Source organism: Mastigoproctus giganteus, chromosome 7 (assembly GCF_048544385.1).
Source record: "Mastigoproctus giganteus isolate SK-2022 chromosome 7, ASM4854438v1, whole genome shotgun sequence".
Lineage (NCBI taxonomy): Eukaryota > Metazoa > Arthropoda > Arachnida > Uropygi > Thelyphonidae > Mastigoproctus > Mastigoproctus giganteus.
The window spans coordinates 189351673-189379669 of record NC_143581.1 but is presented as its reverse complement, the minus strand read 5'-3'; the positions used below and the strand labels follow the sequence as shown (position 1 = coordinate 189379669).

General features: G+C 36.0%; 1 protein-coding gene across 4 annotated transcripts in view; it reads left to right on the top strand.

Annotated features, from left to right (window-relative positions):
• for (cGMP-dependent protein kinase for) overlaps positions 1-27997 on the top strand; it is a 353560-nt gene that overhangs the window by 292222 nt on the left and 33341 nt on the right. For all 4 annotated transcript variants that reach the window (XM_090378024.1, XM_090378025.1, XM_090378023.1 and 1 more), the window contains exons 16-17: positions 9558-9620; positions 12823-12889. In XM_090378024.1, the coding sequence (XP_090234150.1) occupies positions 9558-9620; positions 12823-12889 (130 nt within the window). The remainder of the gene's footprint in view (positions 1-9557; positions 9621-12822; positions 12890-27997) is intronic.

Genomic DNA, 27997 nt, shown 5'->3' with positions numbered 1-27997 from the left:
TTTGCTGACTTGCCTCTCATGGCCTTCTTCTGCCGTGGCGTTTTCAGTAGGGTTTCTTCTTCCCGTAGCCAGTCTCGGATTGTTTTCTCAGTTGGAGGAGGACCAAACTTACGTTCAGCAGCACGATTTCCTTTCACTTTTGCAAACTGGATCAGTTTTAACTTGAATTCAGCACTGTACGAAAATCTTTTCTGAGCCATTTCTGGGCAGAATGTGGCAAAACGTAACCTAATATACCGGTAACAAGTGCGAAACAATGAGCGCAAACACAACAAGCACGAAAAAGGGAAATGCAAGTAAAAAAAAATCTACAACCACTGTATAAGACGCACCCAGTTTTTAGACCCCAAATTTTTCGAAAAAAGTTGCGTCTTATACATGGGCAAATACGGTATTTTTGTATTTTAGTATCACAGTAAAAAGAATTATAATCTTAATATAAAAGGAGACATCCAAACCATTAACTATTAAATAAATTAATCTAATATAAAGAAATTATCCAATGTTGTTTGAACAGTTTTTGTCCTATGTGCATTTTTAACTAGGGCACAGACTATCAAATGCAATAGTTCTTTCTTTGTCAACGTTACTGCCAGCCAATATATTCTCTGTTATGCTGAATGCATTTTGGGCATCTTTTTTACATGGCAGTGCATGTGATTCTTCACTTACACTGTCATTGGTAACAAAAACATCATTGTTTTGCTTGATGCTCAGCAGGTCTCCTGGTGTTGGCATTGCTGTGGTAGCAATTTCATCACCCACCTTCACAAACTCTTCAAATTCGCCAACAAAATCCACATGCTCCCCTTCAAATTTCTCCATTCCTCAATGTTGCTATCACATTCATCTGCTGGACCATGTTTTTCGATGATATTCTCTCCAAAACCACTCTTTTTTGAGGCAGTTCATTATTACACAGTTGGACAGACAACTTGAGTAGTCGAGACCCGCTAATTGAAGCCTGATGGGGGCTTTTCGTTAATACCATCTTCAAAGGAAGGTGAATACGTGTTGAGGCCGTCTTTTGTAGCCCAGGCATGTTCCATTGCCTATTTCAAAAGTGGTGGGGGGAGGGTGTTGAGTAGTTGAAAAAGGGTGAAGTAGGGTGGAGGGGAAAAATTTCCTGCCTCACCATATTACACTTATAGATTGGGAATTTGGAAATTGTAGATTTTTTTTTTTTTTTTTTTTTAAATCTATTTCTTTATTACACTTAATGCAATACTGTCCCAAGCAATAACAAGATTACGGATAGCATCCAAGACATTCCAATTTGGCTGCAAATTGTTCTCTCCTATGTTGTGGATCAAGTACCTTATCAGGCGATCTCTATATGCTCTCTTGAGGTTATAAATAATGCCTTGATCCAGTGGCTGCATAAAACTAGTGGTATCAGAAAGTAAAAACAACAGCTGTATATTTGTCAACTTAAGTGTCTCAGCAGAATGTGCTGTATAATGATCCAGAATCATCAAAACGTTCGTTTTTCCTGAAGTCTTCTTCTGTCCACTTTTGGTAACCAAGACTGAAAAATTTTGACCATAAGCCAAGCACTTCTGTTGGTCTCATAAACACAGGGAAGTTGGTAACTTCTTTAAAACACCTTGGCTAGGAAAACTTACCAATCATAAATGGGCGTATTTTTGTACTGCCATATGAATTACAGCATAACAGAACTGTCAATCTTTGTTTACTTAATTTTCCAACATGACAAGGCTCTCCTCGAACAGCAAATGTTTTTTTTGGCAGCAAATTATAAAATAACCCTGTGTCATCAAGATTAAAAATATCCTTTACCTCATATTTTTCAAGAATGGACCTGGATCCTACAGAACACAACCAGTCTGTAGTCTTTTCTTTGTCGACTAATCCAGACTCACCACAAACGTTTTGCGAAAACAAGTTATTCCTGTCTTTAAATTTTTGGAGCCAGCCACTGCTGCATTTGAAGTCGCTCAGATGGGCTGAGAAATGGCAACTGAAGTTTAACATTGACAAATGCAAAGTACTGTATATGAGTAGCAATAACCCAAGAGAAACATACCAACTGTGTGGTACTACACTCAGAGAAGTGGAAACTGAAAAAGACCTGGGGGTAGTTGTGCAGTCAAATATGAAGTTCGCTGAGCAGTGCAGATGGGCTGCCAGGGCAGGTCATGGAATCTTGCCATTGATATATAGGAATTTTGCTAGCAGGGACAGTGAGGTGATTATCCCGTTGTACAAGGCAATGTTCAGGCCCCACCTAGAGTACTGTATACAGGTCTGGAGGCCTCATTTCAAGAAGGATGTAGAGCTGCTGGAACGAGTACAGAGAAAGGCAACAAGATTAGTGAATGGAACAAAGGGTTTCTCTTATGAAGAAAGGCTTAAGTTTTGCAAATTACAGTGTCTGGAGACTAGACACCGCCAAGGTGATGTAATAGAGGTTTATAAAGCCTTGAATGGTTTGAGTATGCTCAATGCCGATGGAATTCTTCCTCTTGCTCAGAATAATCACCTGAGAGAGCATAAATTCAAATTGAGGAAAGGCAGATGTAGGATAGATGTGCGGAAATTTGCCTTTAGCCAGCGGGTTGCTGGTTGGTGGAACAGACTTCCATCCCTTGTGGAAGTTGATAGCCTAAATAAATTTAAGGCTCAGCTGGACAGGTATTTTGAACGAACAGAGGGGTGAAATGGGAGTGTTTTTTTTTTTTTTTTGGCTGATGCTGCATAAACTTGCTTTCTTGCATCATATGCCTCTACTAATGCTAATGGAGCTGTATCTGTAAGCATTGTGAAACTGATTAAAAATAATCCTCTGTTTATATGTGAAAGGATGATAGCTCAAACAGCGCCAAAATTTTCTGGTATTCGTTGGCTTCCTATAAAAAAAAAAATTTTAAATGTATGCTTTCACTAACCCTGGTTAAAGTAAAATTTAGAAAATTTATGGATTTATTCTGTGGGATTTACATTTATAAAGTGAACTTAAGTCTGGTGTGTATGTTTTTAAATGTATCCAGGACATTCTGTACTATATGTTTATTAGTAATTATTAAGATATCATCCAGATATCTACCATAAAACATTTCGGTTGTTTGGGCCACTGGTTAATCGGGGAAGCTGTTTATTTGGGACAAATCTTAAAAAACAGAACCCAATCGAGAAAATAGTCCGGGTTTACATTGCTTAATTGGGACAACATGCCGCTTAATCGGGGCTAGAGACCGCAGCACCCTACGATTGTCTGTGACCATACCACGTAGTTTGGTCAGATTTCTGGAGGTCACAACCATAAAATAAAAACAATTAGCAGTCACCTGTTTATTGGGCTTTTCTGTTAGTGCAATCTATCATAAATGGATAGTAAACTCGATCTTATTGAATATGCCATAATACTGATAGCTGGAATTCTGTGGGTTACCACGGTAAAATGTGTTTACACTTCCATGGAATCTTCAATCATATAAAAAAATTAATTTTCAGAATTTTCTCTTCATTCGTATTTTTAAAGCTTTGTAACTCGTTACTCGGTTCTCACTTGCGCGTATTATGTTACTTGCAATTTGTGTGCTGTATTCTTTGTTATTGATTGCTTATCCTTTTACTGTTTTAAATTTTAGCCCCCACCCACAAATGTCAGTGAACAGAAATGTCAACTAGTTCTTATGTACATATTACAGTACGTATTAATTATTCCTATTATCACGTATATTCTTCCGATTTTCATGTATCATTTAATTTTTTAATTGGTAAGGTAATAGAGAGTAAATTTGTGCTTAATATATCTTTACTTTTATAGCCTGTGGATAATATTCCTCCTATTTTCGCTAATCAGAATCGCTGTTTAATAGAATTAAAATTCAATTCACAAACATGATCACAATGACCGAAGCTTACTACACATCATATAGTGAACGGTACTTTACTATGGTGAGTTTGTCGTAACGTGATTTGATTGTACAGTGAATCAATTGTAAAGGGGGGGTACATTGTATTTTTAACTATTTACGTGAAACTTCGGATAATTGGGGAAGCCGCTTAATCAGGCCAAAATGCACTAGTCCCGATGTGTCCCAAATAACCGGAATCGACATTAAATATACCTGTTCGATCTTATTCTGATAAATTTCAGCAGCCAATCCACTCAAGCTAAGCTCCATCAGTAAACCGGATGATGTATATTTATTTCGTGGTTTTAAGTTTTTTTGCCACAGTTGTTTTTCAATTCTCATGGTAGCATGCAATATTGATTGGTTTTTGTGGGGGGGGCGCCGACTTTCCATGGCTCTTCTCAATGTGCTAGGTGTGATAGGAGAATTCAATACGTGATGATTTTAATTAGTAGCTATTTTTAATTTGATATATTTAATACTAAGCATGTGGTGTGGGTTCATATAATAATACATTCATCTGCGATTGAGTGTTGAGAGAATTACAGTCATACTAAACAAAGGTATGAGGTTTCCTCTTATAATTTAAGTTAACAACGTAGAAAAATTGTTTTTATTCTTTTGTTAATTTTACACCTCATCCTGCAGAAAGATGTTTTTCAAAGTGCACTTAAGTTGTAGATACCATAAACTGACTTTTGTTTACACAAAAATAATTTTAACAAGTTAGTGCCATCCTTCAAGAAGTAGGGAACTGGGTGGCCAGGGGCAATAATCAGACAGCTGTGCCAAGGTTTGTATTAAACATACAAAATAACAATATTTATTTCTCACAAGATGAAAACAAACTTTGTAATACATATTAACCGAATTTTGTAATAAACGAATATATTTACATCCTATCCTTTTGCGGGGGAATAGTATGTGTTTTGTATAAACCAAGTTTGTATTAACGAGATTTTACTGTGTGTGTGTGTGTGTGTGTGTGTACACACACACACACACACACACACACACATGAATTAATATTACAGATTAGAAATAATATTATAAAATAGATATAAATTAACTATCCTATTTTCTTTTTACATACTTGGATATATATATATATATATATATATATATATATATATACAGGGTGATTCACTACCAGTGCGACAAACTTGCAGGAGGTGTAGGGGGCACAAAGACGAATCGGAATCACATAGCATTTCGGACTCTGCAATGCTATGTGATTCCGATTCGTCTTTGTGCCCCCTACACCTCCTGCAAGTTTCTCGCACTGGTAGTCAATCACCCTGTATATATTTTATTTATTTTTTTTTCGGAAAATAACCACTTTTGAAAACTCTTGCCATGCTTTCTTTATATTATTAGTTATGGAACTTACCAAGAAATATTCTTTTTATGTTTGTATGTGCAGACATGACTGTGAATTAGCCTTGTTTTCAAGTATTCACCAAATCCCCTATGAAGATGACTACTGAAAACAATTTTTAGGTTTCGTGTATAAAAAAAACTGTAAATGAAGCTTTAAAAGTGTTGCAAATGTTGGTTGTGATGAAGTATTTCTATGAGAAACAGTTTTTCACTTTGTCCTACAGTTTTTCATAAGAGACCAGTAAACCTTCAGGAAAAGTGGAAAGTTTGACTAAAAAATTTCATTCTAACAGAGGAAGTAGTAGTAGCAAATGATGCAAGAAAGCAAGCTGGTTAAAGATGCATTGCAGGATCATCTAGACAAGAGTGAAGCAATAATTCAGACACAGCATGGGTTTGTTAAGGGAAAATCTTGGCTGACAAATTTGATTGGATACTCTGATGTGGTTACAAAGGAACTAGATGCAAAAAATAATTTTGTTATCATATACTTCGATTTAAGGAAAGTTTTTGACACCGTTGCACATGGAAGACTACTATTCAAATTGGAACAGAATGGTATTAACGGTGAGTTGCTACAATGGATAAAAGGGTGGTTGAGTGGGAGAAGATAGTGGGTGGTAATCAGTGGGTGAAGGCGCCTCCGTAGCCAGGTGGGAAGGAGCAACAGTGCGTAACGCACGCTTCTTGATTAGACCGGGGTTCGAGCCCGTCACCACCAAATACAGAGGATGCGGAAAGGTCAGGGAATGACCATCGCATATTCCCGGAGCAATATGGCCTTAGTTGCTAATACTCCTAAAAACCAAAACAACAACAACATCAGTGGGTGCTGCTCTTCGTGGATTAATGTTATTAGTGGAGTTCCACAGGGTTCAGTGTTGGACCCACTGTTGTTTTGTATATTTATCAATAATATTGATGAAGGTATATCAGGCTTAGTGTCGAAGTTTGCAGATGATACAAAGATTGGCAGGGTTGTTAGTGACAGTAATGGCAGTGTGCTACTGCAACAGGATATAGAAAATTTGGGCAGATGGGCTGAGAAGTGGAAACTGAAGTTTAACATTGACAAATGCAGTAGTATGGGTAGAAGTAACCCCAGAGGAACATAACTACTGTGTGGTACTACACTTAGGGTGATAGAAAATGAAAAAGACCTGGGAGTAATTGTGCATTCAGATGAAGTTTTCTGAGCACTGCAGACAGGCTGCAGGAGCAGGTCATGGGGTTTTGTCAATTATATACAGGAATTTTCAAGAATTCCTCTTGTGTGAATGTAGATGCATAATACCTATTCAATTTGTCAGCAGGCTTATCAACAGTTAACCTATTGATATCAAGTGATTGAATCTCTTCCTTCTACTGTTAATATAAGCATAGTAGTATTTTCTGCTTTTCTTTCCATTCTTTGCTAGAGACTTCTCATAATCTGCCTTAGCTTGCCTCTTTTGCCTCTCCTTTGTGACTTGATTACAGACTAATTTTATATCCACCATAGTGTTCTATATCACCTGATAATTTATATACATCCCATGCATTTTTATTTTCTGTTGCTTGTCTCAATAGTTCATTTGATTTCCATTTAGGCCTAAGCCTTGAACAGTATTTCTTTGTTGGTATGAAAAGTTTATTAGCTTCTGTGATTACTTCCTTGAAGTACACTGTGATTGCTGCCATCTAGTGGGTCCTTTACCTGCCGATTCTTAATGCATTTTGAATCACTGCTGATAGCCAGATCATGGGTATTGCTTCCTCTTGTTGCCTCTCTAACATGCAGCTGTAGGAAGATCATACTTCAGTCTGTAAACACAATAACAGCTGCTATGTTTGACATTTGCTAATTCAGTAAATTCAAAGCATTTCAGTAATCGAGAATGTTATAGGTAGCATGCATGCTAGTCTTGAATAAAACTTGCATGCTTGTGTTTTTGGACATTTTTTTTTTTCCTTATCCGTTATAGGAAGCAATCTGTAGATGTCTCTCTTGGGGTAGACAGCTTATATTCAGATCAGAGAACAATAGTTAAAGAAAATCATAAGAAGAGACTAAACTAAGTTAATCTCAATGAATTGTGTGGGTGTGAGAGAGAGAGAGAGAGAGAGAGAGAGAGAGAGCAACAGAGCTCACATTGGATTTTGATGAAGTTCACAAAGTCCAAAGAAAGTACGTCAGCGCATCAGCTGTTAAAGTTACAATGAAAACATTTTCGATTACTGAAATGATTTACACATAGTTGTACTACCAAAACCCGTGTAAGTACAGTAGACTCGATTTTCCGGGATAGATGGTAAAAAAGAAATCCTGGATAATCGATTTCCCGGTTAATCCAAAAATACAGAAGTCCCCGACATACGTAAGAGATACATTCCAGGACTTATTACTTAGTCGAGTTTTATGTAACTCGGGAATGACTAGTAACATATTGCTGCTATATTATTATTGACAAATCTGAATTCAGTGTGATACTTGTTAATGTTTGACCATTTTCATACATCCTTATTATTTTAATTTTCTGATTCAAATTGATCGCTTTCCTTTTCTTGATAGATTTACTAGTACTGCTCTCACTTATTCTCTTAGTCGGCACCATGATAACAGTCAAAATTAAATTTTCTGAAAAGAACTTCACAGGGTTAAGGCGAAAACTCACTATTATCACCTCACACGAGTTCACATTTTACTAAAGCACATTTCTGGCGGTCAACAAAAAACAATAAAAACAATTTGCACTTTCCGTTTTATTGGGCTTTTCTATTAGCGCCATCTATTATAAACAGGTAGTAAACTCGATCTTATTGCATTTGCGATGATGCCGATAGCTGGCATTCTGTTGGTTTTTATGTTATTATGGTGAAATGTGTGTCCCCTTCACTGAAATCTTCAGTCATATAAAAAAAACTATAAATAATTGAAAGAATCTTCTCTTCTTTCCTATTTTTTTTCTTGTTACTCCTATCTCACTTGTGCAATTTGTGCATGCTGTGATCGTCGTTATTGATTGCTTATTATTTTTTTGTTGTTTTAAATTTTACAATCCTAAAAAAAATTTTTTTAAAAATTGAGTGACAACAAATTTACGTAAATCCGTAGTTGCGTAAGTCAGGGACTTACTGTATCGAAAAATGTTCTGCAACCTACATAAAAAATATGGCAATAGATAAAAAACTTACCACATACTACTTGTGTGTCCAATACGATGCTTCCCTTTATTTTTTACAATGTCGCATATGGTTTGGTCACCAACATTATAATGGTTCTTTAGAGATTTAAAGGATGCACTGTTTTCAAACTTTTGAATAATTTCAAGTCTTTGTTTAACTGAAAGTGCAACTCTTTTGCGTCTACCCATCATTTTCGCGATTTATAAACAAAAAAAAAAAAAAAAAAAAAAATTAATATAATAAAAATCGAGTGGTGCGACGGAACACAACAAACGGCGTGATGAACTAAAAAAAACTAAACATTTGGTGTCTCTTTTTTTTTTCCTTTTTCTTTTTTAGCGGTGGGTGTGAAGACAGCGGGGGTTGCAAGATAATACGCACATTAACCTCCCATTGAACACTTATAACGCCGCTTCTTGTCGCTTATTTACCACTTGTAAAACATCTGTTTATATCTATTCTAGTTATTACTTGAATTTTATGATTTCTGGTTGATTTTTTTTTTTTTTATTTGGTGTCTTGAAGTGTCCCAGTTAATCCGATCCCGGTAAATCGAGAGTCTGCTGTAGTTATGCAGATTGCAACTGGTCTGTTTTTAAAAATCCCTCATGGGAGAACTTGCATTATGTTTCCTGTATGTTTCATACGGATGTCCTGTATGATTCCAGACCACATGATGCAGTGTTGCTCCCTTACTGGTTTCTGATGCAGGTCATGTTTGTTTTACATGCACTGTACAACCCCAAAATTGCCCCATAACATCTTCTTTCCAACATGTCTTTAAAGATATCCAAGAATGGCTACCACTGGAGAATTGAGAAAGATGCCAGCGGCAGATTTTAATAAGTAAAAGCATCTTTCTACAAAAGATGCCATTCTTAAACAGCTTTTGTGCATAGTCTTCTTACATATTACATTGATATTTTTCCCCCTCCCAGGAGTTACGTTTTGTATTTAAAATTATTATGGTTATTTTGAATTGTTTTAAAATGTATATTGTGCTTTAGGACTAAGTGGATATCACTATATGAAGAATACTAGTAATTTGTGAAATACATATTTTTTAATTAATCTAAAATTAAATGATTAACTGTTTCTAGTATTGAGCAGATTTCAACACATTTATTACAGAGATAATCCCGCAGAAAGGATAGGCTATCAGAAAGGTGGAATAATGGATATTCAAAAGCATAAGTAAGTTTAAAAAAAAAAAAGAATTAAATTTGATATATATAACTGACTTTTTTTTTTTTTTTTTCTTTTTTTTTAATTCTAGTTCTGAATGAAATAGCAGAAGATAAGAGATTTTATATAACCCAAACTAAATTTTGGAAACTACTTTTAATGTGCTGCATGAAAGTCTTGTTATAGGATAGCAGTGAAGCATTCATTCAAGGGTATCATTCAGGTATCACCCACTGTAGGTAACTAAGTACTAGAAGTGTAGATACTGTAATACGAATGAACATTTTGTTATGGTTGCTAATTAGCAAGAGCAATATAGAAACAGAACTAATGCTTGGAACATAAAATTAGATATATAGTTACTAAAATCACTTGATGCTGCTGAAATTAAACTTCCTAAATATTTGAAAAGTTCCTTTCTCTCTCTTGTTAGTAGGAGACCAAAAAAACTGCATGTATATATTTGAAAAGTTCCTTATAATTTCCTAAATATTTGAAAAGTTCTTTTCTCTCTCTTATTAGTAGGAGACCAAAAAAACTGCATGTATAAATGAGAAAATGAAACTAAAATATGCTCATTCTTAATACAGTATAAGGCCTCTTAACTGACCTACTGGATTAACTGATGCTCTTCCTTGCCTCTCTGGGCAATACTTTGTTGGGAGCCGCTAAGTAGAACTTTCTTTGTTGCCTAAAGATTATTGTTTTTTTATAACTTTTGATTTAAATGTAGTAATGCATTTATTATTTGTTTATATTTTATTAAGTTGGTAAATTTGGTCATTACTGGCCTTTGAAGTTGCTTAAAAAACCAAAGTCAACTTCTGCCACAATTTTGTTGTGTTCAATTTAAGAACGTTTGAATTCTGTTGCCATTGTTATAGTATTGGTATAGGCACTACTTGGATATTTTTTATATAATTTTGTAGCAGTGTAATCAGTATCAGTCTTTCATTAGGCCTGTAAACTATAAATTATTTAGTTTAAGTCCGAGACACAGATAAGACACCCCTAAACACTCGTGTCAATGGGGTGTCATCATTCTTCTTTCTTGGTGAGTCCTTTCTAGTTCTGACGCTCTCTCTCTCTCTCTCTCTCTCTCTCTCTCTCTCTCTCTCTCTCTCTCTCAGGGTAATGCTGGAATTTTTTTGTCTGGTGCAGCATAAGCCTCAGGCTTCCTTGCACCATATGGCTAATAATAATAAATAATGGCTAACCACATGTAAAGGAAATTCTTTTTTTTTTTTTTTAAATGGTTGTGGACAACTTAAACTGGAGTTATGGACATTAAAATCACCAAGGAACATTACCTCAATGTTAGAAAAGTTATATTGGAGAAAGTAAAGTTTCCACTTGTTACTTGGTATATACACCGATGAGCCAAAACATTATGACCAGCGACTCGTTATGCAAATCGAAGCAACTGCAGGTGAACTACGGTGTGCACAGGGTTGGGACACGGTATAAAAAACACCTGATACTGAGGTCCGTTAATCAGTGTTACTCTTCTTCTTCAGATGGGAAAGGCAGCGGACTTAAGCAAGTTTAACAAAGGCCAAATTGTAATGGACAAACGACTGGGTCAGAGCATATCTGAAACGGCACAGCTGGTGGGGTGCTCATGGTCAGCCCTGGTTAGTACCTACCAAAAGTGGTCTGAGGAGGGAAAACCCACAAACCGCTAGCGAGGTGTTGGATGACCACGGCTCATCGATGCTCGAGGTGAGCGAAGGCTCTCCCGGATGGTATGTAGCATCAGAAGGAACTGTGGCACAACTCACCGATAATTAGAATGCTGGTGACGGGAGTAATGTGTCACAGCACAGTACATCAAACCCTGCTGAAAATGGGGCTGCATAGCCACAGGCTGCTCCGAGTGCCCATGTTAACCATGGTTCACCGGTGACAGCGCCTACAATGGGCACACGAGCATCGAAATTGGACCTTGAGTGATTGGAAGAAGGTCATCTGGTCCGATGAATCACATTTCCTGTTGCACCATGTGGATGGCCAGGTATGTGTGCGTTGTTTACCTGGAGAAGTGATGGCACCTGGATGCAGCTTGGGACGAAAACAATAAGCCAGTCGTGGTAGTGTCATGTTTTGGGTGATGTTCTGCTGGGATACCCTGGGTCCAGTCATCCATGTGCCGGGTACTCTGATGTCTGCCACCTACCTAAACATCATTGCTGACCAGGTACATCCTTTCATGGCAACAGTCTCCCCCCCCCCGACGGTGCCATCTTTGAGCAGGATAATACGGCATGCCACACCACCCGGATTGTTCGAGACTGGTTCGCGGAACATGAGGAATACTTCCAGGTATTGCCCTGGCCTCCAAATTTCCCAGGCATCAATCTGCGGCATCTGCAACCACAATCTGCAGCGTCTCAACCATGGACCTTACAGGAGTTAAAAGGATCTGCTGGTTACGTGTTGGTACCAGATACCACAAGACACATTCAGAAATCTTGTAGCATCCATGCCTCAACGGGTACGAGCTGTTTTGGCTCATCAGTGTATATTGTGTTTTTTCAAATAACACAATGCTTTTTCTTATTTTCAAATAATTGATTTTAAAAAGTTAATTAAAAATGCTAAATGAATAATGGTGTACAAATTTAAAACTATTATAACATGTATAAGAACTGCTACATACTGCAAAAAGCTGAAGAGGTGCTAACTACTATCTGGAAGAAGCAAATAACTACCCAGTGGGAGGGGGAAAATTACTGAAGTGCTTGCATAAACAAGCAAGGATCTGCACTCACCCAGGGAAGCACTGTGGCATGGTGTCCTGCAAAAAAGTATGGAACAACTGGCCTGGAAACACACAATTACATCCCCCCCCCAACACCAACCTAATGGACAAATACAGACACCAACTAAGAATAAAATAACATGAAAGTTTAGGGAGGGAAAATAGTGTCCATTTCTTCAAAATGAGGTGTTTCCTTGCATGAATCCAGGCAGAAGTTGCACCATACTTTCCTAGGTAAGTGTGGACCCTTGTTAATTCCAGTATTTTTATTAATTACTTTTTCATTGAATAGTTTAAATTTGATTATTTTTATTTTATTTATTTATTTTTTTTTTGCTTGTTGTAGTTTGAGCAATTATTATATATGGTACAATTATGTTTTATGTAATTATTTGACTAAACTACATTTAACTGAATTTATAAAAAAAAAAAAAAAACCTTTCTTTTCAGATGGTTTGATGGTTTTAATTGGGAAGGGCTTCGTACACAGACCTTAAATCCCCCGATCATTCCACAGGTAACTATCTATAATATATTATTATTTTCATTTTCACTTATGTGTATACTGAACAGCAAAAATTAATTCTCTTACAAGTTCTAAAATGAATGCAGTTTGAAGGAATTCCATTTTAAAGCTGCAATAGAGATCTTATGGTACAGGCAGAAGGCCTAGACTAGCTTTTAGCAACTGGAACTCTAGGCACATCATACAGTTGACACTTCTTCTCCCTTGGACTTCAAGGGAAGATGCAGGCCGAGGTTTTATGATGCCCCAGGAACTGTTATTTTGTGTATGTAGATGGGCTGCTCCTAAATACAGGCAGTAAATAGCATTGAAAATGAAATCATATTTGTTTACATTTAGAAAATATGCGTTTATTGCTTGCTTTCTTTTTTTTTTTTTTTTTATAAGCAGATGTGTAAATGATTACTAATTTCTTTAAATTTGAATGTGAATTTTTATAAGGGGTGGTGGCCAATTATTAGAACTAAAGCAAATATTTTCTGTCCATACCCAGGGAGTATTATCTCAGAGGGAGACATGGAAATTTCTTTTTTGCTTGTTCACTCAATTCACAATGAAGGCTTCATATCCGTTCAGTCCATAGTATATGAATACGGAAATACTAGGTGATGTGGTGATCTAGCACAGGGTTTATTATATATCTTGCTCCCACTTACTTCCCCCCCCCCAACGCCTCTGTAGCCAGGTGGGCAGGAGCAGCAGTGCATAGCACCACACACTTCTTGATTAGACCAGGGTTTGAGCCCGTGACCACCAAATATGGAGGATGTGGAAAGGTCAGGGAATGACCACTGCATATCCCCGGAGCAATATGGCCTTAGTTGCTAATGCACCTAAAACACCAAATAACAAATAAAAACCCTTTTCCCCACCATTTTTTCTAAATAATGATGCAGTATTTTCTGTTTTTACTTTGATTTACTAAAGATTATCAGAAATTGTTTGCTTGGCATTTAATAGGAACCATGTAAATCACACTACAGTAGACTTCAATTATCCAAGACCATGACGGATAATCGAATAGATGGATAATAGAATATGTACATTAAAAACATTATACATACAATAGATCGGGTAATCTAACTTGTTTATTTTATTACATAATGCATAACCTAATGAAATTTAATTAAACTTTAATTATTATTTATTTTTTACCCAGCTCATCAAAAAATTGTAGTACAGATATCTACATACATACCCATTTTTAATATTTTGACTTACTGTTCATTAATTCCATAAAAAAATTTAAAAGAAAAGAATATAACATACATACAACATTGTTCTAACGTCATTAAAGAAATTTAAATGAAAACAATATTACATAATTAAATTTCTTTTCTAAAAAAGACAGTCAATTTCTTTTGTTTCATTACCCCTTTTTTGTCAGCCTTTTGGCCAGCAATGTTACGAATTTTACACAAAAGTAGCACTTGTGTAACATCTGCTTCTTCTTGTACCTTGGACCACTCAATGCACTTTGACAACATAGTTTTAACTTCACTGTGGCTAATTATGTTTGTCGTTTCATCAGCAGCAGCTTTTTCTTCAGTTTCAGAATCATCTGAAATTGTCATCACTCTTTGCACAATTTCATTGTATAAAATTTTGCATCTGACATCCATTTTGTCCAGATCCAGCCAATCATTTACTTTCTCCATCGAAATATTTTTAAAATCAGGAAAATTTGAATATAACTGCAAAATTTCAGTTTCTTTTGGAATGGTTTCTGTATCAGTTGAATATATTTTTGGCCACAAGTTATTCCAGTTTCTTTGTAGTTTGAACTGGACCATCATTCCAGGTATCAGCGACATTGAAAATTGCATCTTTTATAGTGTAGCTTTTCCAAAACTGTATCACATCCAATTTATTTTCTGCCGAAACAAGTTTTTGAATGAACATTTTGTGATAACGACGTTTCATATTCTCAATCACACCTTGGTCCATCGGTTGAATGAGAGATGTTGTGTTTGCTGACAGAAACTGGCATGATATTTTGCCATCATTGCTTTTTAAATCACATACATGTATGGGATGAATAGGCACATTGTCAATCAGTAGCATTGCATATTGTGGCAAACGTTTTTATGCAAATCTGATCGCACACGTGGTAAAAATATTTTATGAAACCAATCATAAAATATATCTTGGCTCATCCATGCATTATTTTTTGTGAGAAATATTTAACTGGCAAAGCATTTAAATTAATATTTTTAAATGATCTGGGCTTTTTTGGTTTTCCTATAACAACCAAAGGCAATTTATGACTACTGCTGGCATTAGCACATACCATTATAGTGATGTGATCTTTTATTGCATTTTATATTCCAGTGCTATATGTTCAGTCATTGAGGCCAGTCTCATCGCAGTTGTATATTTGGTCCAAACTTCGATCAGCTATTTCCTTCTGTAGTTTTTCACGATAAACAGAAATTGCTGTGCTATCTGCACTTAGCTTCCCACCCTAGATCGACAACTGTTGAATACCACGGCAAAACTTACATTTGTCAAACCATCCAATGCTAGCCTCGAATGAAGGAACTACACCTAATTTTTTATTGATTTCACTGACTTTTTCAATTATTATACGTCCCGACAATGGAATTCCTTGGTGTAGTGGGGTTAAGTGATGGTTAACAGAGACTGACGGTAAATAGGGTGACAGACAGTCGAAGTTCTACTGTACCCTTATTTTTTGTAATCAGTTGGTCTGAACAAACACCCCTCATTCAGCAACTGTAATTCATATATCCACTCACAGTTAAGGGTGAGTGTAGGACATTACAAACATTAAGAATCGGTGGGTGAACAAGTTCATCTGCCATCCATTATTAAGGGTGGACATATGGTTGGTGGTAAAAAGTGCGTAAATTAAAAGGAAATCATAGGAATAAGCATTTCTGATTTTAAGTTTATAGTACTAGGTGACAATTTTTGTTAGTAGTAGTGGCATGTGATGCAAGAAAGCAAGTGTATGAGCTTATGCAGCATCAGCCAAAAAAAAAAAAAAAAAAAAATCACATCATTCTCTCCAAATGCCTGTCCAGTTCCTCCTTAAATTTATTTAACCTACCAACTTCCACAACGACAGATGGAAGTTTGTTCCAGCAATTAACCATCCGCTGGCTAAAGGCAAATTTCAGCACATCTATTCTACATCTGTCTTTTCTTAATTTGAATTTATGCCCCCTTAGGTTCGTACTCTGAACAAGTGGAAGGATCCCATTAGAATTCAGCATGCTCAACCCATTCAAGGCCTTATACACCTCAATCAGATCACCGCGCAGGTGCCTAGTCTCCAGCCACTGCAATTTGCAGAACTTAAGCCTCTCTTGGTAAGAGGATCCCTTCATTCCCCTCACCAATCTTGTTGCCCTTCTCTGTACATGCTCAAGCAAATCTACACCCTTCCTAAAATGAGGCCTCCAGACCTGTATGTAGCACTCAAGGCGTGGCCTGACCATTGCCTTATACAGAGGGACAATCACCTCCTTTTCCCTGCTAGCAAGATTCCTATATATCATTGACAAAACCCCATGACCTGCCCTGGTAGCCTGTCTGCATTGCTCATATCTGACTGCACAATTACTCCCAGGTCTTTTTCATTTTCTACCACCTTAAGTGTAGTACCACACAGTTGGTACGTTTCTCTGGGGTTACTTCTACCCATATGCAGTACTTTGCATTTGTCAAGGTTAAACTTCAGTTGCCACTTCTTAGCCCATCTGCCCAAATTATCTAGATCCTGTTGCAGTAGCACACTGCCATTACTGTCATTAACAACCCTGCCAACCTTTGTATCATCTGCAAACTTCGACACTAAGCCTGATATACCTTCATCAATATCATTGATAAATATACAAAACAGCAGAGGACCCAACACCGAACCCTGTGGGACTCCACTAATAACATTAGTCCACGAAGAGCAGCACCCATTAATTACCACTCTCTGTCTTCTCCCACTCAACCATCCTTTTATCCATTGTAGCAACTTACCCTTAATACCATTCTGCTCCAATTTGTACAATAGTCTTCCATGCGCAACAGTGTCAAAAGCTTTCCTGAAATCCAAATATATGATATCAAAATTATTTTTTGCATCCAATTCCTTTGTAACCACATCATAATATCCTATCAAATTTGTCAGACAAGACTTTCCCTTAACAAACTCGTGCTGTGTCTGAATTATTGCTGCAGTCTTGTCTAGATGATCTTGCAAAGCATCTTTAACCAGGGACTCCATTATTTTTTTTACTTGGAACAGAAGTTAAACTAACTGGTCTGTAATTATTTGTGTCACCCTTCGATCCCCCTTTGTGAATTTGGGATACATTTGCACATCTGCAGTCCGTGGGGACCTCCCCTGAGTCCAAGGATGCTCTAATAATTATGGCTGAAGGGTTTGCTTAGTTGCTTTGCCGCCTCCTTTAATATAACTAGATAGATCCCATCCACCCCAGGTGCCTTTCTTATGTTTAACTTCAAAAATTTCTCCTCCACTTTGCTCTCAGTTATTACAAAATCATTAAGTACCCTGCTACAATTTGATAATGTTCTGCCATTTTCAAACCTTAATAACTCCTCATGTGTGAATGTAGATGCAAAATACTCATTCAGTTTGTTTGCTATCTGAGCAGGATCATTAACAGTCGAACCATCGATATCAAGTAGACCAATCGGATTCATCCCCTTCCTTTTAGAGTTTATATAAGTAAAGAAATCCTTGCTGTTTTTCTTAGCATCTTTTGCCAAAGATTTCTCGTAATGTGCCTTCACCTGCCTAACCTCCTTTGTGACCTGATTACAGACTAGCTTATATCTGCCATAGGCTTCTGAGTCGCTTGATAATTTATATGCATCCCATGCATTTTTCTTCTCTGTCACAAGTCTCTTTAGTTTATTTGATAACCATTTAGGCCTAAACCTTGAACAATATTTCTTAATATTGTTCAAGACTGCATAATTAGAGTAATTTTTAGGTAAATATCACTATGGTGTCATTTTAGATACTGTTTCCTATGCGCAACGTTGCACATTCATTTGGAAATGCACAAGGCTGTGTTTTTGCCTTTCGAATACTTTCAGAATTTATCCATGTGTGAATAGCAGCAGATTTCATTCAGATTTTTGTTTCAAGATAAACAGTGTAGAGTCTAAGAATCAGCTGAAGAAAGAAATTCAATTGTTCAGTTGTTTATTTTACCTTTGTAAAATTTATGCGCATTTTAGTGTTTGTAAATTACATATGGGGGGGAAGAAACCTTCATAAATATTAACTTTATTAACAGTTTATTTGTCATGCAAAATGATGCATGTCATTCATACTTTCTGATTTACATCAAGGAAACATGTTGTTTGGGTACTATTGCAAATTTCCAGTGTTTGTACGTAATTTGCAGTTGCCAAAAAAAAAAAATTGGCCAAGCTTGCCAAATAATAATAGGGCTTGGTTAGTATATGTAGCTTTAGAGTATAAAGGATTTTTGTTTTTCACTGCTTTCTTTTTAGTATAATGTAAATTTTATTTTCAGTATGATAGTTTTTTTTACTTTGCTCCTGGAACATAAGTTTGTAGATATGCCTAAACATGCAACAAAGTTGTTGATCTCTGCATGGGAAGATATGACTGACATTCCCAAATTCAAAAAAAATATATGAAAAAGAAATGCATTTTATCAGTTAGGTGCCATGTGAGTCTTGGTGGGTTAAATTTCTTGCAGCTATTGAAAGAGTTAAATAGTTGCAAATGAATTCACTCAATTGTATAATCTTTTTTAGCTGTATGTACATTGATCTACAGTTATGGTTTGCAGACACAGGAATACTTATATAGATATATGTTTTATAAGGTCATTTCATGTGTCCATTAATGTATGAATAGTATTATTCTTTCATTTCATGATGTCATCTTTTATCTGTGTTTCCAGCTAATGGTAGACAAAATAAAAATTTTAATAAAAAGTTGCATGAAAATTGAAGGAGGAGAAGGAGATTACAACTGTTAGCCTCAGTTATCTAATTTCATCTGAAACTGAAGAACTATGAAATTCAGAACCAGAAGTTGATGAAATTAAATCAAGTGATAAATAAAAAGATGGGGAGTATATTACTGCATCAAGAAGTAAAAACTTTTTTACTTCTTGATATATCACAATTTCACTCTAATGTTGAGAAATGAAGTCAGCATAAAAGCAAATTAATATTTAAAAAGCGTTTATGTACAAAGTTTTAATTTTTACAGAATTTCAAAATTCCATGAAAGTACAGTACTCACTCCTGATTGCCCTTAACAGAGAACTCAAACTTTGCGAAAATCACTGCTGAGAGTTAAAAAAAAATAATAATAAAATAATTGATTGCTGGTGGAGTTGGGGGGGTGTGGCATCATCTAAAGTTTTTATGCTGTGGGAAGCTTTGTATTAAATTCAGAAACTCATATACTCATATCACTTTAAAGTGATTTTCTTTTGACATAGTCATAGTAAAAATAAATTGAAAAAACCTGTATATTCCATAAAACTTGTATTTAGTTACGTTTCTGCATCGGAAATAGATATATTTGGTAAATTTAAACTTATTTCTCTTACAAATTCTGAATTGATATTACTTAAAACGTTTCAGAACTATGGCTTTCTTTATTAGTTATAATTAAAACTTAAATTTGAATTAACTTCACATCTTACAGTCTCAAGCAATGGAATGGGAGATCCTATTTCTTGAGTCTAAGATTCCCCATCTATTGCCAGACAGACAGATCTGCTTAAACACATTCCTTCCCCAAAATTTTTGATTATGTGGGAGTAGCCTGTCATTTTAGTTTTATTTGCCATCCCATTGAGGTTTTCCAACTAAATTTCGAAGCAGTGCTTTCCATCAACCTAGCTCCCTAGTATTTTGCTGTTCCATGAATGAATGGTCCATGTTCAAACCATATTATGAATTTTGTGAATTGTGAAGGTCCAAGTTCAAATCCCATTAATGCCAGTAACTCATTAGACAAGAGGAATTTTTTTTTTCCCCTGCACTGTTCTCCAGAAAAAGATATTCTCCTTCATATTTGGGGTTGAAGACCATCAGAATAGAAAAATTTCTGTTTATAGACATTGCAAAAGCAGAATATGCAAGAACTTGTTCAGAATAATCTGGGGAAGGTGGTAGTTACTCCAATCTCTCCTTGCCTAATCTAGGTTCATACTTCATTGATAGTAGTAATGGTGATGACAATGATGCAGGGAACTTATTGAGTCCTTTCAAAGCAGGGCTGAGTTAGCTGATGTCAGATATGAGTATAATTGTTTTTCTATATTTCCACAATAAGCAGCTCTACTCCTGACCATGTATCAGGCTGCGTTTCCAAACTTGTCTAGTGTACAAGAAAAAAAAAGGGCGGGGAGGGGGGCCAAATATGCGACCTTTATCTTAATACTATCAGATAAGGTAGTCCCTGCGCAGTGTAAAAATTAAGTTAATAATTTAATGTAAAAAATAATACAAATATAAAAAAGTGTGTTCCATGTGGTAAGGGTAAAGGGTAGTTAGATTAATGTTTAAAAAATTATGTTAAATATAATACAAATATACAGGAGTGTAATTTGATCAAAAAAGTGTAGCCAAGCAAATGGTATAGGAAATGGTAAAATTCTCAAGGATAGGGAAGGGGAGAAAAAGATGGTCAAAAGAAGGCAAAAATAGCGATAGGATGCAGGATATTAGGACCGTTCATATTACACTAATAGTTTTATGAGCGGGAAAAAGATAGAAAAAATAAAGTAGAAAGATAAAAAAGCGTAGAAAAAGTCATTAAAATTACTGAACTTACTGGGTATATAAGGCCCAACCTTAAAAGAAAGGGTTCTGGTATTTGCAAGCTCTATTAAAAATGGGTGTCAATACCATAGGCTTGTAGAGAAGAAGGGAAACCAAAACCAAAAGTAGGTGTTACCTGGAGTCAATAAGCCAAGCGGAGGAGAGATGTACACAGCCTAGATGCAAAGGGGAAAACAATGACCCATCACCGTGTTATATAGCTTTTTGTAAAATAATATGAGGAGTTTACCTCAATATAGTATGTAGAACACTTCCATATGATACCCTCCAGAAATTCTACGTACTATATTGAGGTAAACTCCTCTTATTATTTTACAAATATTATTTTCAACGTAGAACGTATTGAGTATTACAGCTCTGATTCATACTATCTAGTTATATAGCTTTAGAAATATGGATAGAGATGATCTCTGTCGTTGAAATTGGGGGGGATTTCTTTCTTTTTTTTTTTTTATGTGGGAAAGAATGCCTAAAAAACACGTAACGCCAGACATAAGGCCAAAAGAAAACATATATGTGAAGGAACATGTAACAAGAAGAATTCAAATCGACAGGAGATGAATACCCAGTGAAATTTAGGAGATGACATTCCGATGAAATTTTAGATGTCAGAGAATGTAGTCTATAAATCATGGCTTAAACTTCCAAGTTCGTTAGCCGCTATAGACAGAGATATGCACTTTTTGGCTACATCTAAGGTTAATTGACGGTTGAGTGAATTCGTTGAAGAGCAAAACAAAAAATCCGACAGGTAAAAAACATTGATAGCAACACAACGGCAAAATTAATAACCATGAAGGAGATGAATTTTAGATCCATTGATAAAATTTCACCATATAAAAGGCATGGTTAAATGAAGCAGGTTTCGTAAAGTGAAACAAAACCATTCACAAAAATCAGCTACCAGATAGACAGTAGAACTGAGACCGTTGTCAGAGAAGCAAAGTGCCAAAAACCAAGTGGTTTTTATAAGGGAAGATACTTAACTTAATTAATTCAGGAACAAAAAGCCAGTACTGAACACAGAAAAAGGTACACGGCAGTAGAGTCAAATGTACATAATTCCAAATGATAGAAAGGAAGAATTCAAACTTAATGGGTGAAAAACTTTGTGAGTAAAGCAACAGGAATCTCATTCCAAAAAAGAACCTTAAACGGAAGTCACGAACAGTGATTACTAACTAAGTAGTGGAAATCCCACCAAATAATATACAACTGTACAATACCTTCAACACGGACAACTGCCAAGTAAATCGAAATTGAATTTATTATTAATAGTAGATGCAATGATATTGAAACAGTACTTGATGAAAAAAAAAGGGAGGTATATTATTATTTAAAAGCTTGTTATAAAAAACTTGTATTGCTTTTCTGAAACGGATATGATTTCTGAAAATGTTCGCTAATCTGATATTGGATTGCCAGTTTGTGAGGTAAATGAAACAAAGTTAAAATTTTTGCTAATGCTTGCAAATACCAGAACCCTTTCTTTAAGGTTGGGACACTTTGACCTTACACACCCAGTAATTTTACACACCCAGAAGTTCAGTAATTTTAATGACTTTTTCTACACTTTTTTTATCTTTCTACTTTCTTTTTTTTATCTTTTTCCCGTTCGTAAAACTATTAGTGTAATACGAACGCTCCTACTATCCTGCATCCTATCGCTATTTGCACTTTCTTTTGACCATCTTTTTCTCCCCTTCCCCATCTTCAAGAATTTTACCGTTTGCCTGACTACACTTTTTTGATCGGAGAAATATGCACTTTAGTCAAAGCTTAAATAAAACCGGCACTCACCTCATGATGTTGCATGAATTATATATAAAAGGGGCGCCTCCGTAGCCAGGTGGGAAGGAGCAGCGGTGCGTTAGCACACACTCCTTGATTAGACCGGGGTTCGAGCCCGTCACCACCAAATATGGAGGATGCGGAAAGGTCAGGGAATGACCACCGCATATCCCGGAGCAATATGGCCTTAGTTGCTAATGCTCCTAAAAACCAAAATTACATATATACATATATAAAAGGGGGGGGGAGTATGAGAAGGTCTCAGATTAAAAATTAAAAACTAAAATCATAAGTTAAAAATTAAAATTAAGCTCAGAGGAGGAAGAGGTGCACCGCGTCATCTTCTAGTCAGTTTTAAAACGTAAAACTGTATAAAGTTATTTTAACTGAGAATAAGGCCAGTAGTCGTGAATGATGGACTTTCGTTAAAAACATCTTCAGTTGGCACTAAGAAAATGTAGGATAGAGAATCAGCGGGAACTTTAAGTACCCGAAATGTTATGCTGAACACATATTTTAATGCACGCGAGATTCCAAATTGGGAAAAGGGAAGCTGGAAGTTTCGTGTTGAGGACATCAAGGTTGGGGTTAAGCTGGCACCATTCTATTATGAGGGTTTCATATTGAAGGAGCTTGTAGCTTGAATTTAATTTAATAATGGTAATTGCAGCATCAGTTGAGGGGTTATGAGTATGCATTTGTTGAGAGAGCTCAGTGTTTCCTTGACGTGTTCGGAAACTATTAACGTGGTAGTATGTGCATGTATTTGTGGTAGTGGATGATCCAAATTTGTTGGTAGTGCTCCCGATGTAACATGCATTGCAATCTGACTGGCAATTGACTAGATAAACTATATTATTAATATCTCCATTTCGTATACGTGGGTTTCTTTGTATTTGTTAAAGGGAGTTCCTAATTTGTTATAAGTGGAGAAAATTAAGGAAATATCTGTGTTAGCGAAGACGACGTAAATGTGTGATGATTTGACAGTGGTAAGGGAGGACAACGAGTATTTGAAATGTTAGGCTTTTTTATAACAGGATTGTTAGGGTTATGAATTTTATCCTGGACTGCCAGAATATTTTGTTGAATTAATTTGACTGGATATTTCCTAGCTGTAATCCTTTCTGTGAGGTATTTTAACTGAAAAGCCAAATCATCTTGCGAATGGCAATATTTTAAGGCATTAATGACTTGATTATAAAAAAATGGTTGAAGAGTTTGATGTTCTACAGTGGCGAGATATATTTCAGATGGGGGGGGGGGCTGATATTTCGAGACCCATAGGGAGTCTGAATATTTGTTCATACACCTGAGCTTGGAAATGTATAGCTTTGATCAACACAGTAACAAGATCTAAAATGCTGTTGATATTAAGTGAGGTGCGACTGGTTAAAGAATTATCCGAAGTTAGAAGATCGCGAAAAGCTTGTAAGGTATAAATTAGGTCATTAGTATATAAGAACACTACATTAAAGGAGGCTAACAAATCATTATCAGAGATTGTAATGGGGTTTATGCATTCAAAAGCTTGACGTGCATTATAAATTCGAAATTTAGAAAGCTTCATGAGAGGGGAGATAATTTTTACCAGGAAGGAAGATAAATTTGCAAAGGTGGATTTGCTGTAAGAAATAATTGGGCGTAAGGGGTGGTCAGGTTTATGGAGTTTTATGATGCCAAACATATGGGGCAAGATGTTGAAGACTACTATAGAGAATTATACAAGGAGCAGGGGAATGATGCCAGCAGTGGGGAAGATGGATTGCAAAGTAGCAACACATATGACATACCCAATATTCTTCCTGATGAGGTAGAACATGCATTGAAGAAAATGAAGAATCAGGAAGCCCCGGGAGAAGATGAAGTTACTGTAGAGTTTTTAAATTGGGAGGAAGAGACATAACACAAAAACTGGCAAGGCTCCTCACAAAGTGCATTAGAAAAGGTGTGACGCCTAAGCAGCGGAATAATGCAATCATAGTTTTGCTGCATAAGAAAGGAGATAAATCAGAAATTGGAAATTATAGACCAATTAGCTTGTTATCCTACATCTACAAGTTGTTCACAAGGGTCATTACTAACAGATTAGAAAGAATACTTGATGAGAATCAACCGAAAGAGCAAACTGGCTTTAGGACAGGATTCTCAACTCTGGATCACCTTCACGTAATATCACAGCTAATGGAGAAAGCAAATGAATATAAAACACCATTATGCCTGGCATTTGTGGATTATGAAAAGGCATTTGACTCCATACAGCATAAGGCAATGTTTTGGGCACTGGAAAGACAAGGCATTGATACCCCATATATTATGATTTTGAAGAAAATATATGAGAGTGCTACCTCCTTTATTAGACTAGACGCCGACCGGGCTAGCCGGGTGGGTAAAGTGCCTGCCTGGCAACCCAAAGGTCGCGGGTTCGAATCCCACTTCGAGCTTGGATCAAAGTACTGCAAAAACCTTGGTAGGTGCAATATGGCCACAGAAGCCGATGCGCCAACAACTACCAGAAAAAAAATAATTAGACTAGATAAAGACAGTAGGAAATTTAAAATTGAGAAAGGAGTTCGACAAGGAGACACAATATCTCCGAAACTGTTTACTGCTGCCCTTGAGGAAGCTTTCAGAAGATTAGACTGGTCGCAGAAAGGAGTCAATATGAACGGAGAGTACCTAAACCATTTACGATTTGCAGATGACATTGTCGTCATAAGCCACAATCCCAAACAATTAGAGGAAAATCATTATGCACAGCTAGTAAGGATTTTGGACTAAAGATGAATATGGCTAAAACAAAAGTAATGATGAACAAGTATGCCACAGAAAGGGAAATAATGATTGAAGGAGCAGTAATTGAAAAGGTGGAGTCATATACTTATCTAGGACAAGTTATTAGCTGTAATAATGATAAATGGCTGGAAGTCAAGAGAAGAATAAATTTTGGATGGATAGCATTCAGGAAATATAGTCACATACTGAAGAGCAATATCCCAGTTTGTCTGAAACGTAAAATAATGAACCAATGTATACTCCCCACCATGACTTATGGAAGTGAAACTTGGGCACTCACCAAAAGAATGGAAGAGAAGCTGAGAACTACACAGTGAAGAATGGAACAAATCATATTGGGAATCAGACTGTTAGATAAGAAGAGAAACACGTGGATTAGGCAACAAACTCAAGTAAAGGACATTCTTATCAAAACTAAAGAACTAAAATGGTCTTGGGCAGGACACATAGCTCGAAGACATGATGACAGATGGACTAAGAAAATAACAGAATGGTATCCAAGAGGAGCTAGAAGAAAACCTGGAAGACAAAGGCGGAGATGGATAGATGAAATTCATGAGTTTGTGGGTAGTAAATGGATGGCCAGTGCTCAAAACAGAAGGAACTGGAAAGTTGCTGGAGAGGCCTTCATCCTGCAGTGGATTGAAAATGGCTGATGATGATGATGTTATTACTGATGCCAATTTGTTGTAAGGTATGTAAATTTATTTCATGGTTAGCTCTTAGCTTCCTGAGTAAGATGTCTAATTTATTTTTTAACTTTGAACTAATTTAATTATTGTCAATTTTGTAGGTTTGGTTTTGGAGAGGATTTATTGTATTTTATTTACATAAATCTGTTTATCTAGAATAGCGATTTTGTCACCTTTATTGGTTTTTTGAATAATGATGTTATCCAGTCAAATTAATTCAACAAACTATTCTAGCAGTCCAGGATAAAATTCATAACCCTAACAATTCTGTTATAAAAAAGCCTAACATTTCAAATACTCGTGTTGTCCTCCCTTACCATTGTCAAATCGTCAGACGTTTATGTCAAGTCTTCGCTAGCACAGACATTTCCTTAATTTTCTACACTTATAACAAATTAGGAACTCCCTTTAACAAATACAAAGAAACCCACGTATACAAAACGAGAGATATTAATAATATAGTTTACTAGTCAATTGCCAGTCAGATTGCAATGCGTATTACATCGGGAGCAGTACCAACAAATTTGGATCATCCACTACCGCAAATACGTGCACATACTACCACGTTAATAGTTACCGAACATGTCAAGGAAACACCAAGCTCTCTCAACACGTGCATACTCACAACCATAACCCCTCAATTGATGCTGCAATTACATTATTAAATTAAATTCAAGCTACAAGCTCCTTCAATACGAAACTCTCATAATAGAATGGTGCTGGCTTAACACCAACCTTGACGTCCTCAACACCAAACTTCCAGCTTTCGTTTTCCCAATTTGGAATCTTGCGCGCATTAAAATATGTTTTCAGCATAACATTTCGGGTACTTAAAAGTTCACGCCGATTCTCTATCCTTCATTTCCTTAGTGCCAACTGAAAACGTTTTTAATGAAAGTCCATCGTTCACGACTATTGGCATTATTCTCAGTTAAACATAACTTTATAAGTTTTACGTTTTAAAACTGACAGCTAGAGGATGATGCGGTACACCTATTCCTCCTCCGAGCTTAATTTTAATTTTTAACCCAAGATTTTAAAAAGATATTAAAATTACTGAGCTAGCTGGGATCGTACAGTCCATCCTTTTTTTGTAATGACCCTGACTTTGAGAGAGTTAGTAGAAAAATAAGAGACTAATACCAAATGTTTGCATGGTAAGAAGCCGAAAAATAAAGAGCCAAAAATAAAAACTGAAAGCCTTATGTAAAAGTAGATATTTGATAAAATAGAGTATAAGATAAAATCGATACCTGTAATTTTCAAGTAATGTATAGTAAAAAGTTTAGGTGGGAAATAATGATGAAAAATATCCAGTTGAATTGATAAATGAAGTTAAAGCATTAACATAATAGAGAGAGTTCTTGGAATTCAAAAATTTATAGTGAAAAAATGGACTTAAAAGAAAGGAGAAAGTATATATACAACAGAAATTATATAGTGCAAATAGATAGCTGGAAGATATATTTGCAATAACTAAATTCTGTGGACAGAAAGGTTGAAGTAAGAATAGAACAGTCCAAAAATGAAATGAAAATACATATTTCATATTGTTGTTATTTGGTTTTTAGGAGCATTAGCAACTAAGGCCATATTTCATATAAGTGATTGAATACAGTAGTGACAAGTCCAGTAGATCAAGAAGTGATAAAATGGCTGTCAAGGGTTCCAGCATTAAAAATAAGAGCATATAGAATGAAGTACACAAAAATATTTTAAAATCCAAATTAGAATAGTTCACATATATCAAAGTGAACAGTTTATATATCCAATGGTGACTGAGGAATATGACAACAAAAATTTTTTTAGATTATAACATGTAACGAGATCCTTAGATGGAAAGGATATAAATGACCTATGAAATAACGTAGGTCAAGAATAATTGTCTGCAGTCTAAATGGTAGGTGGAATAGGACCAAGGTATGTCTGCAAGGAGCAAAAGTTGATGTTGTAGAGCAGATATCATCTTTTAAGGGCACAAAAGGTGATATCG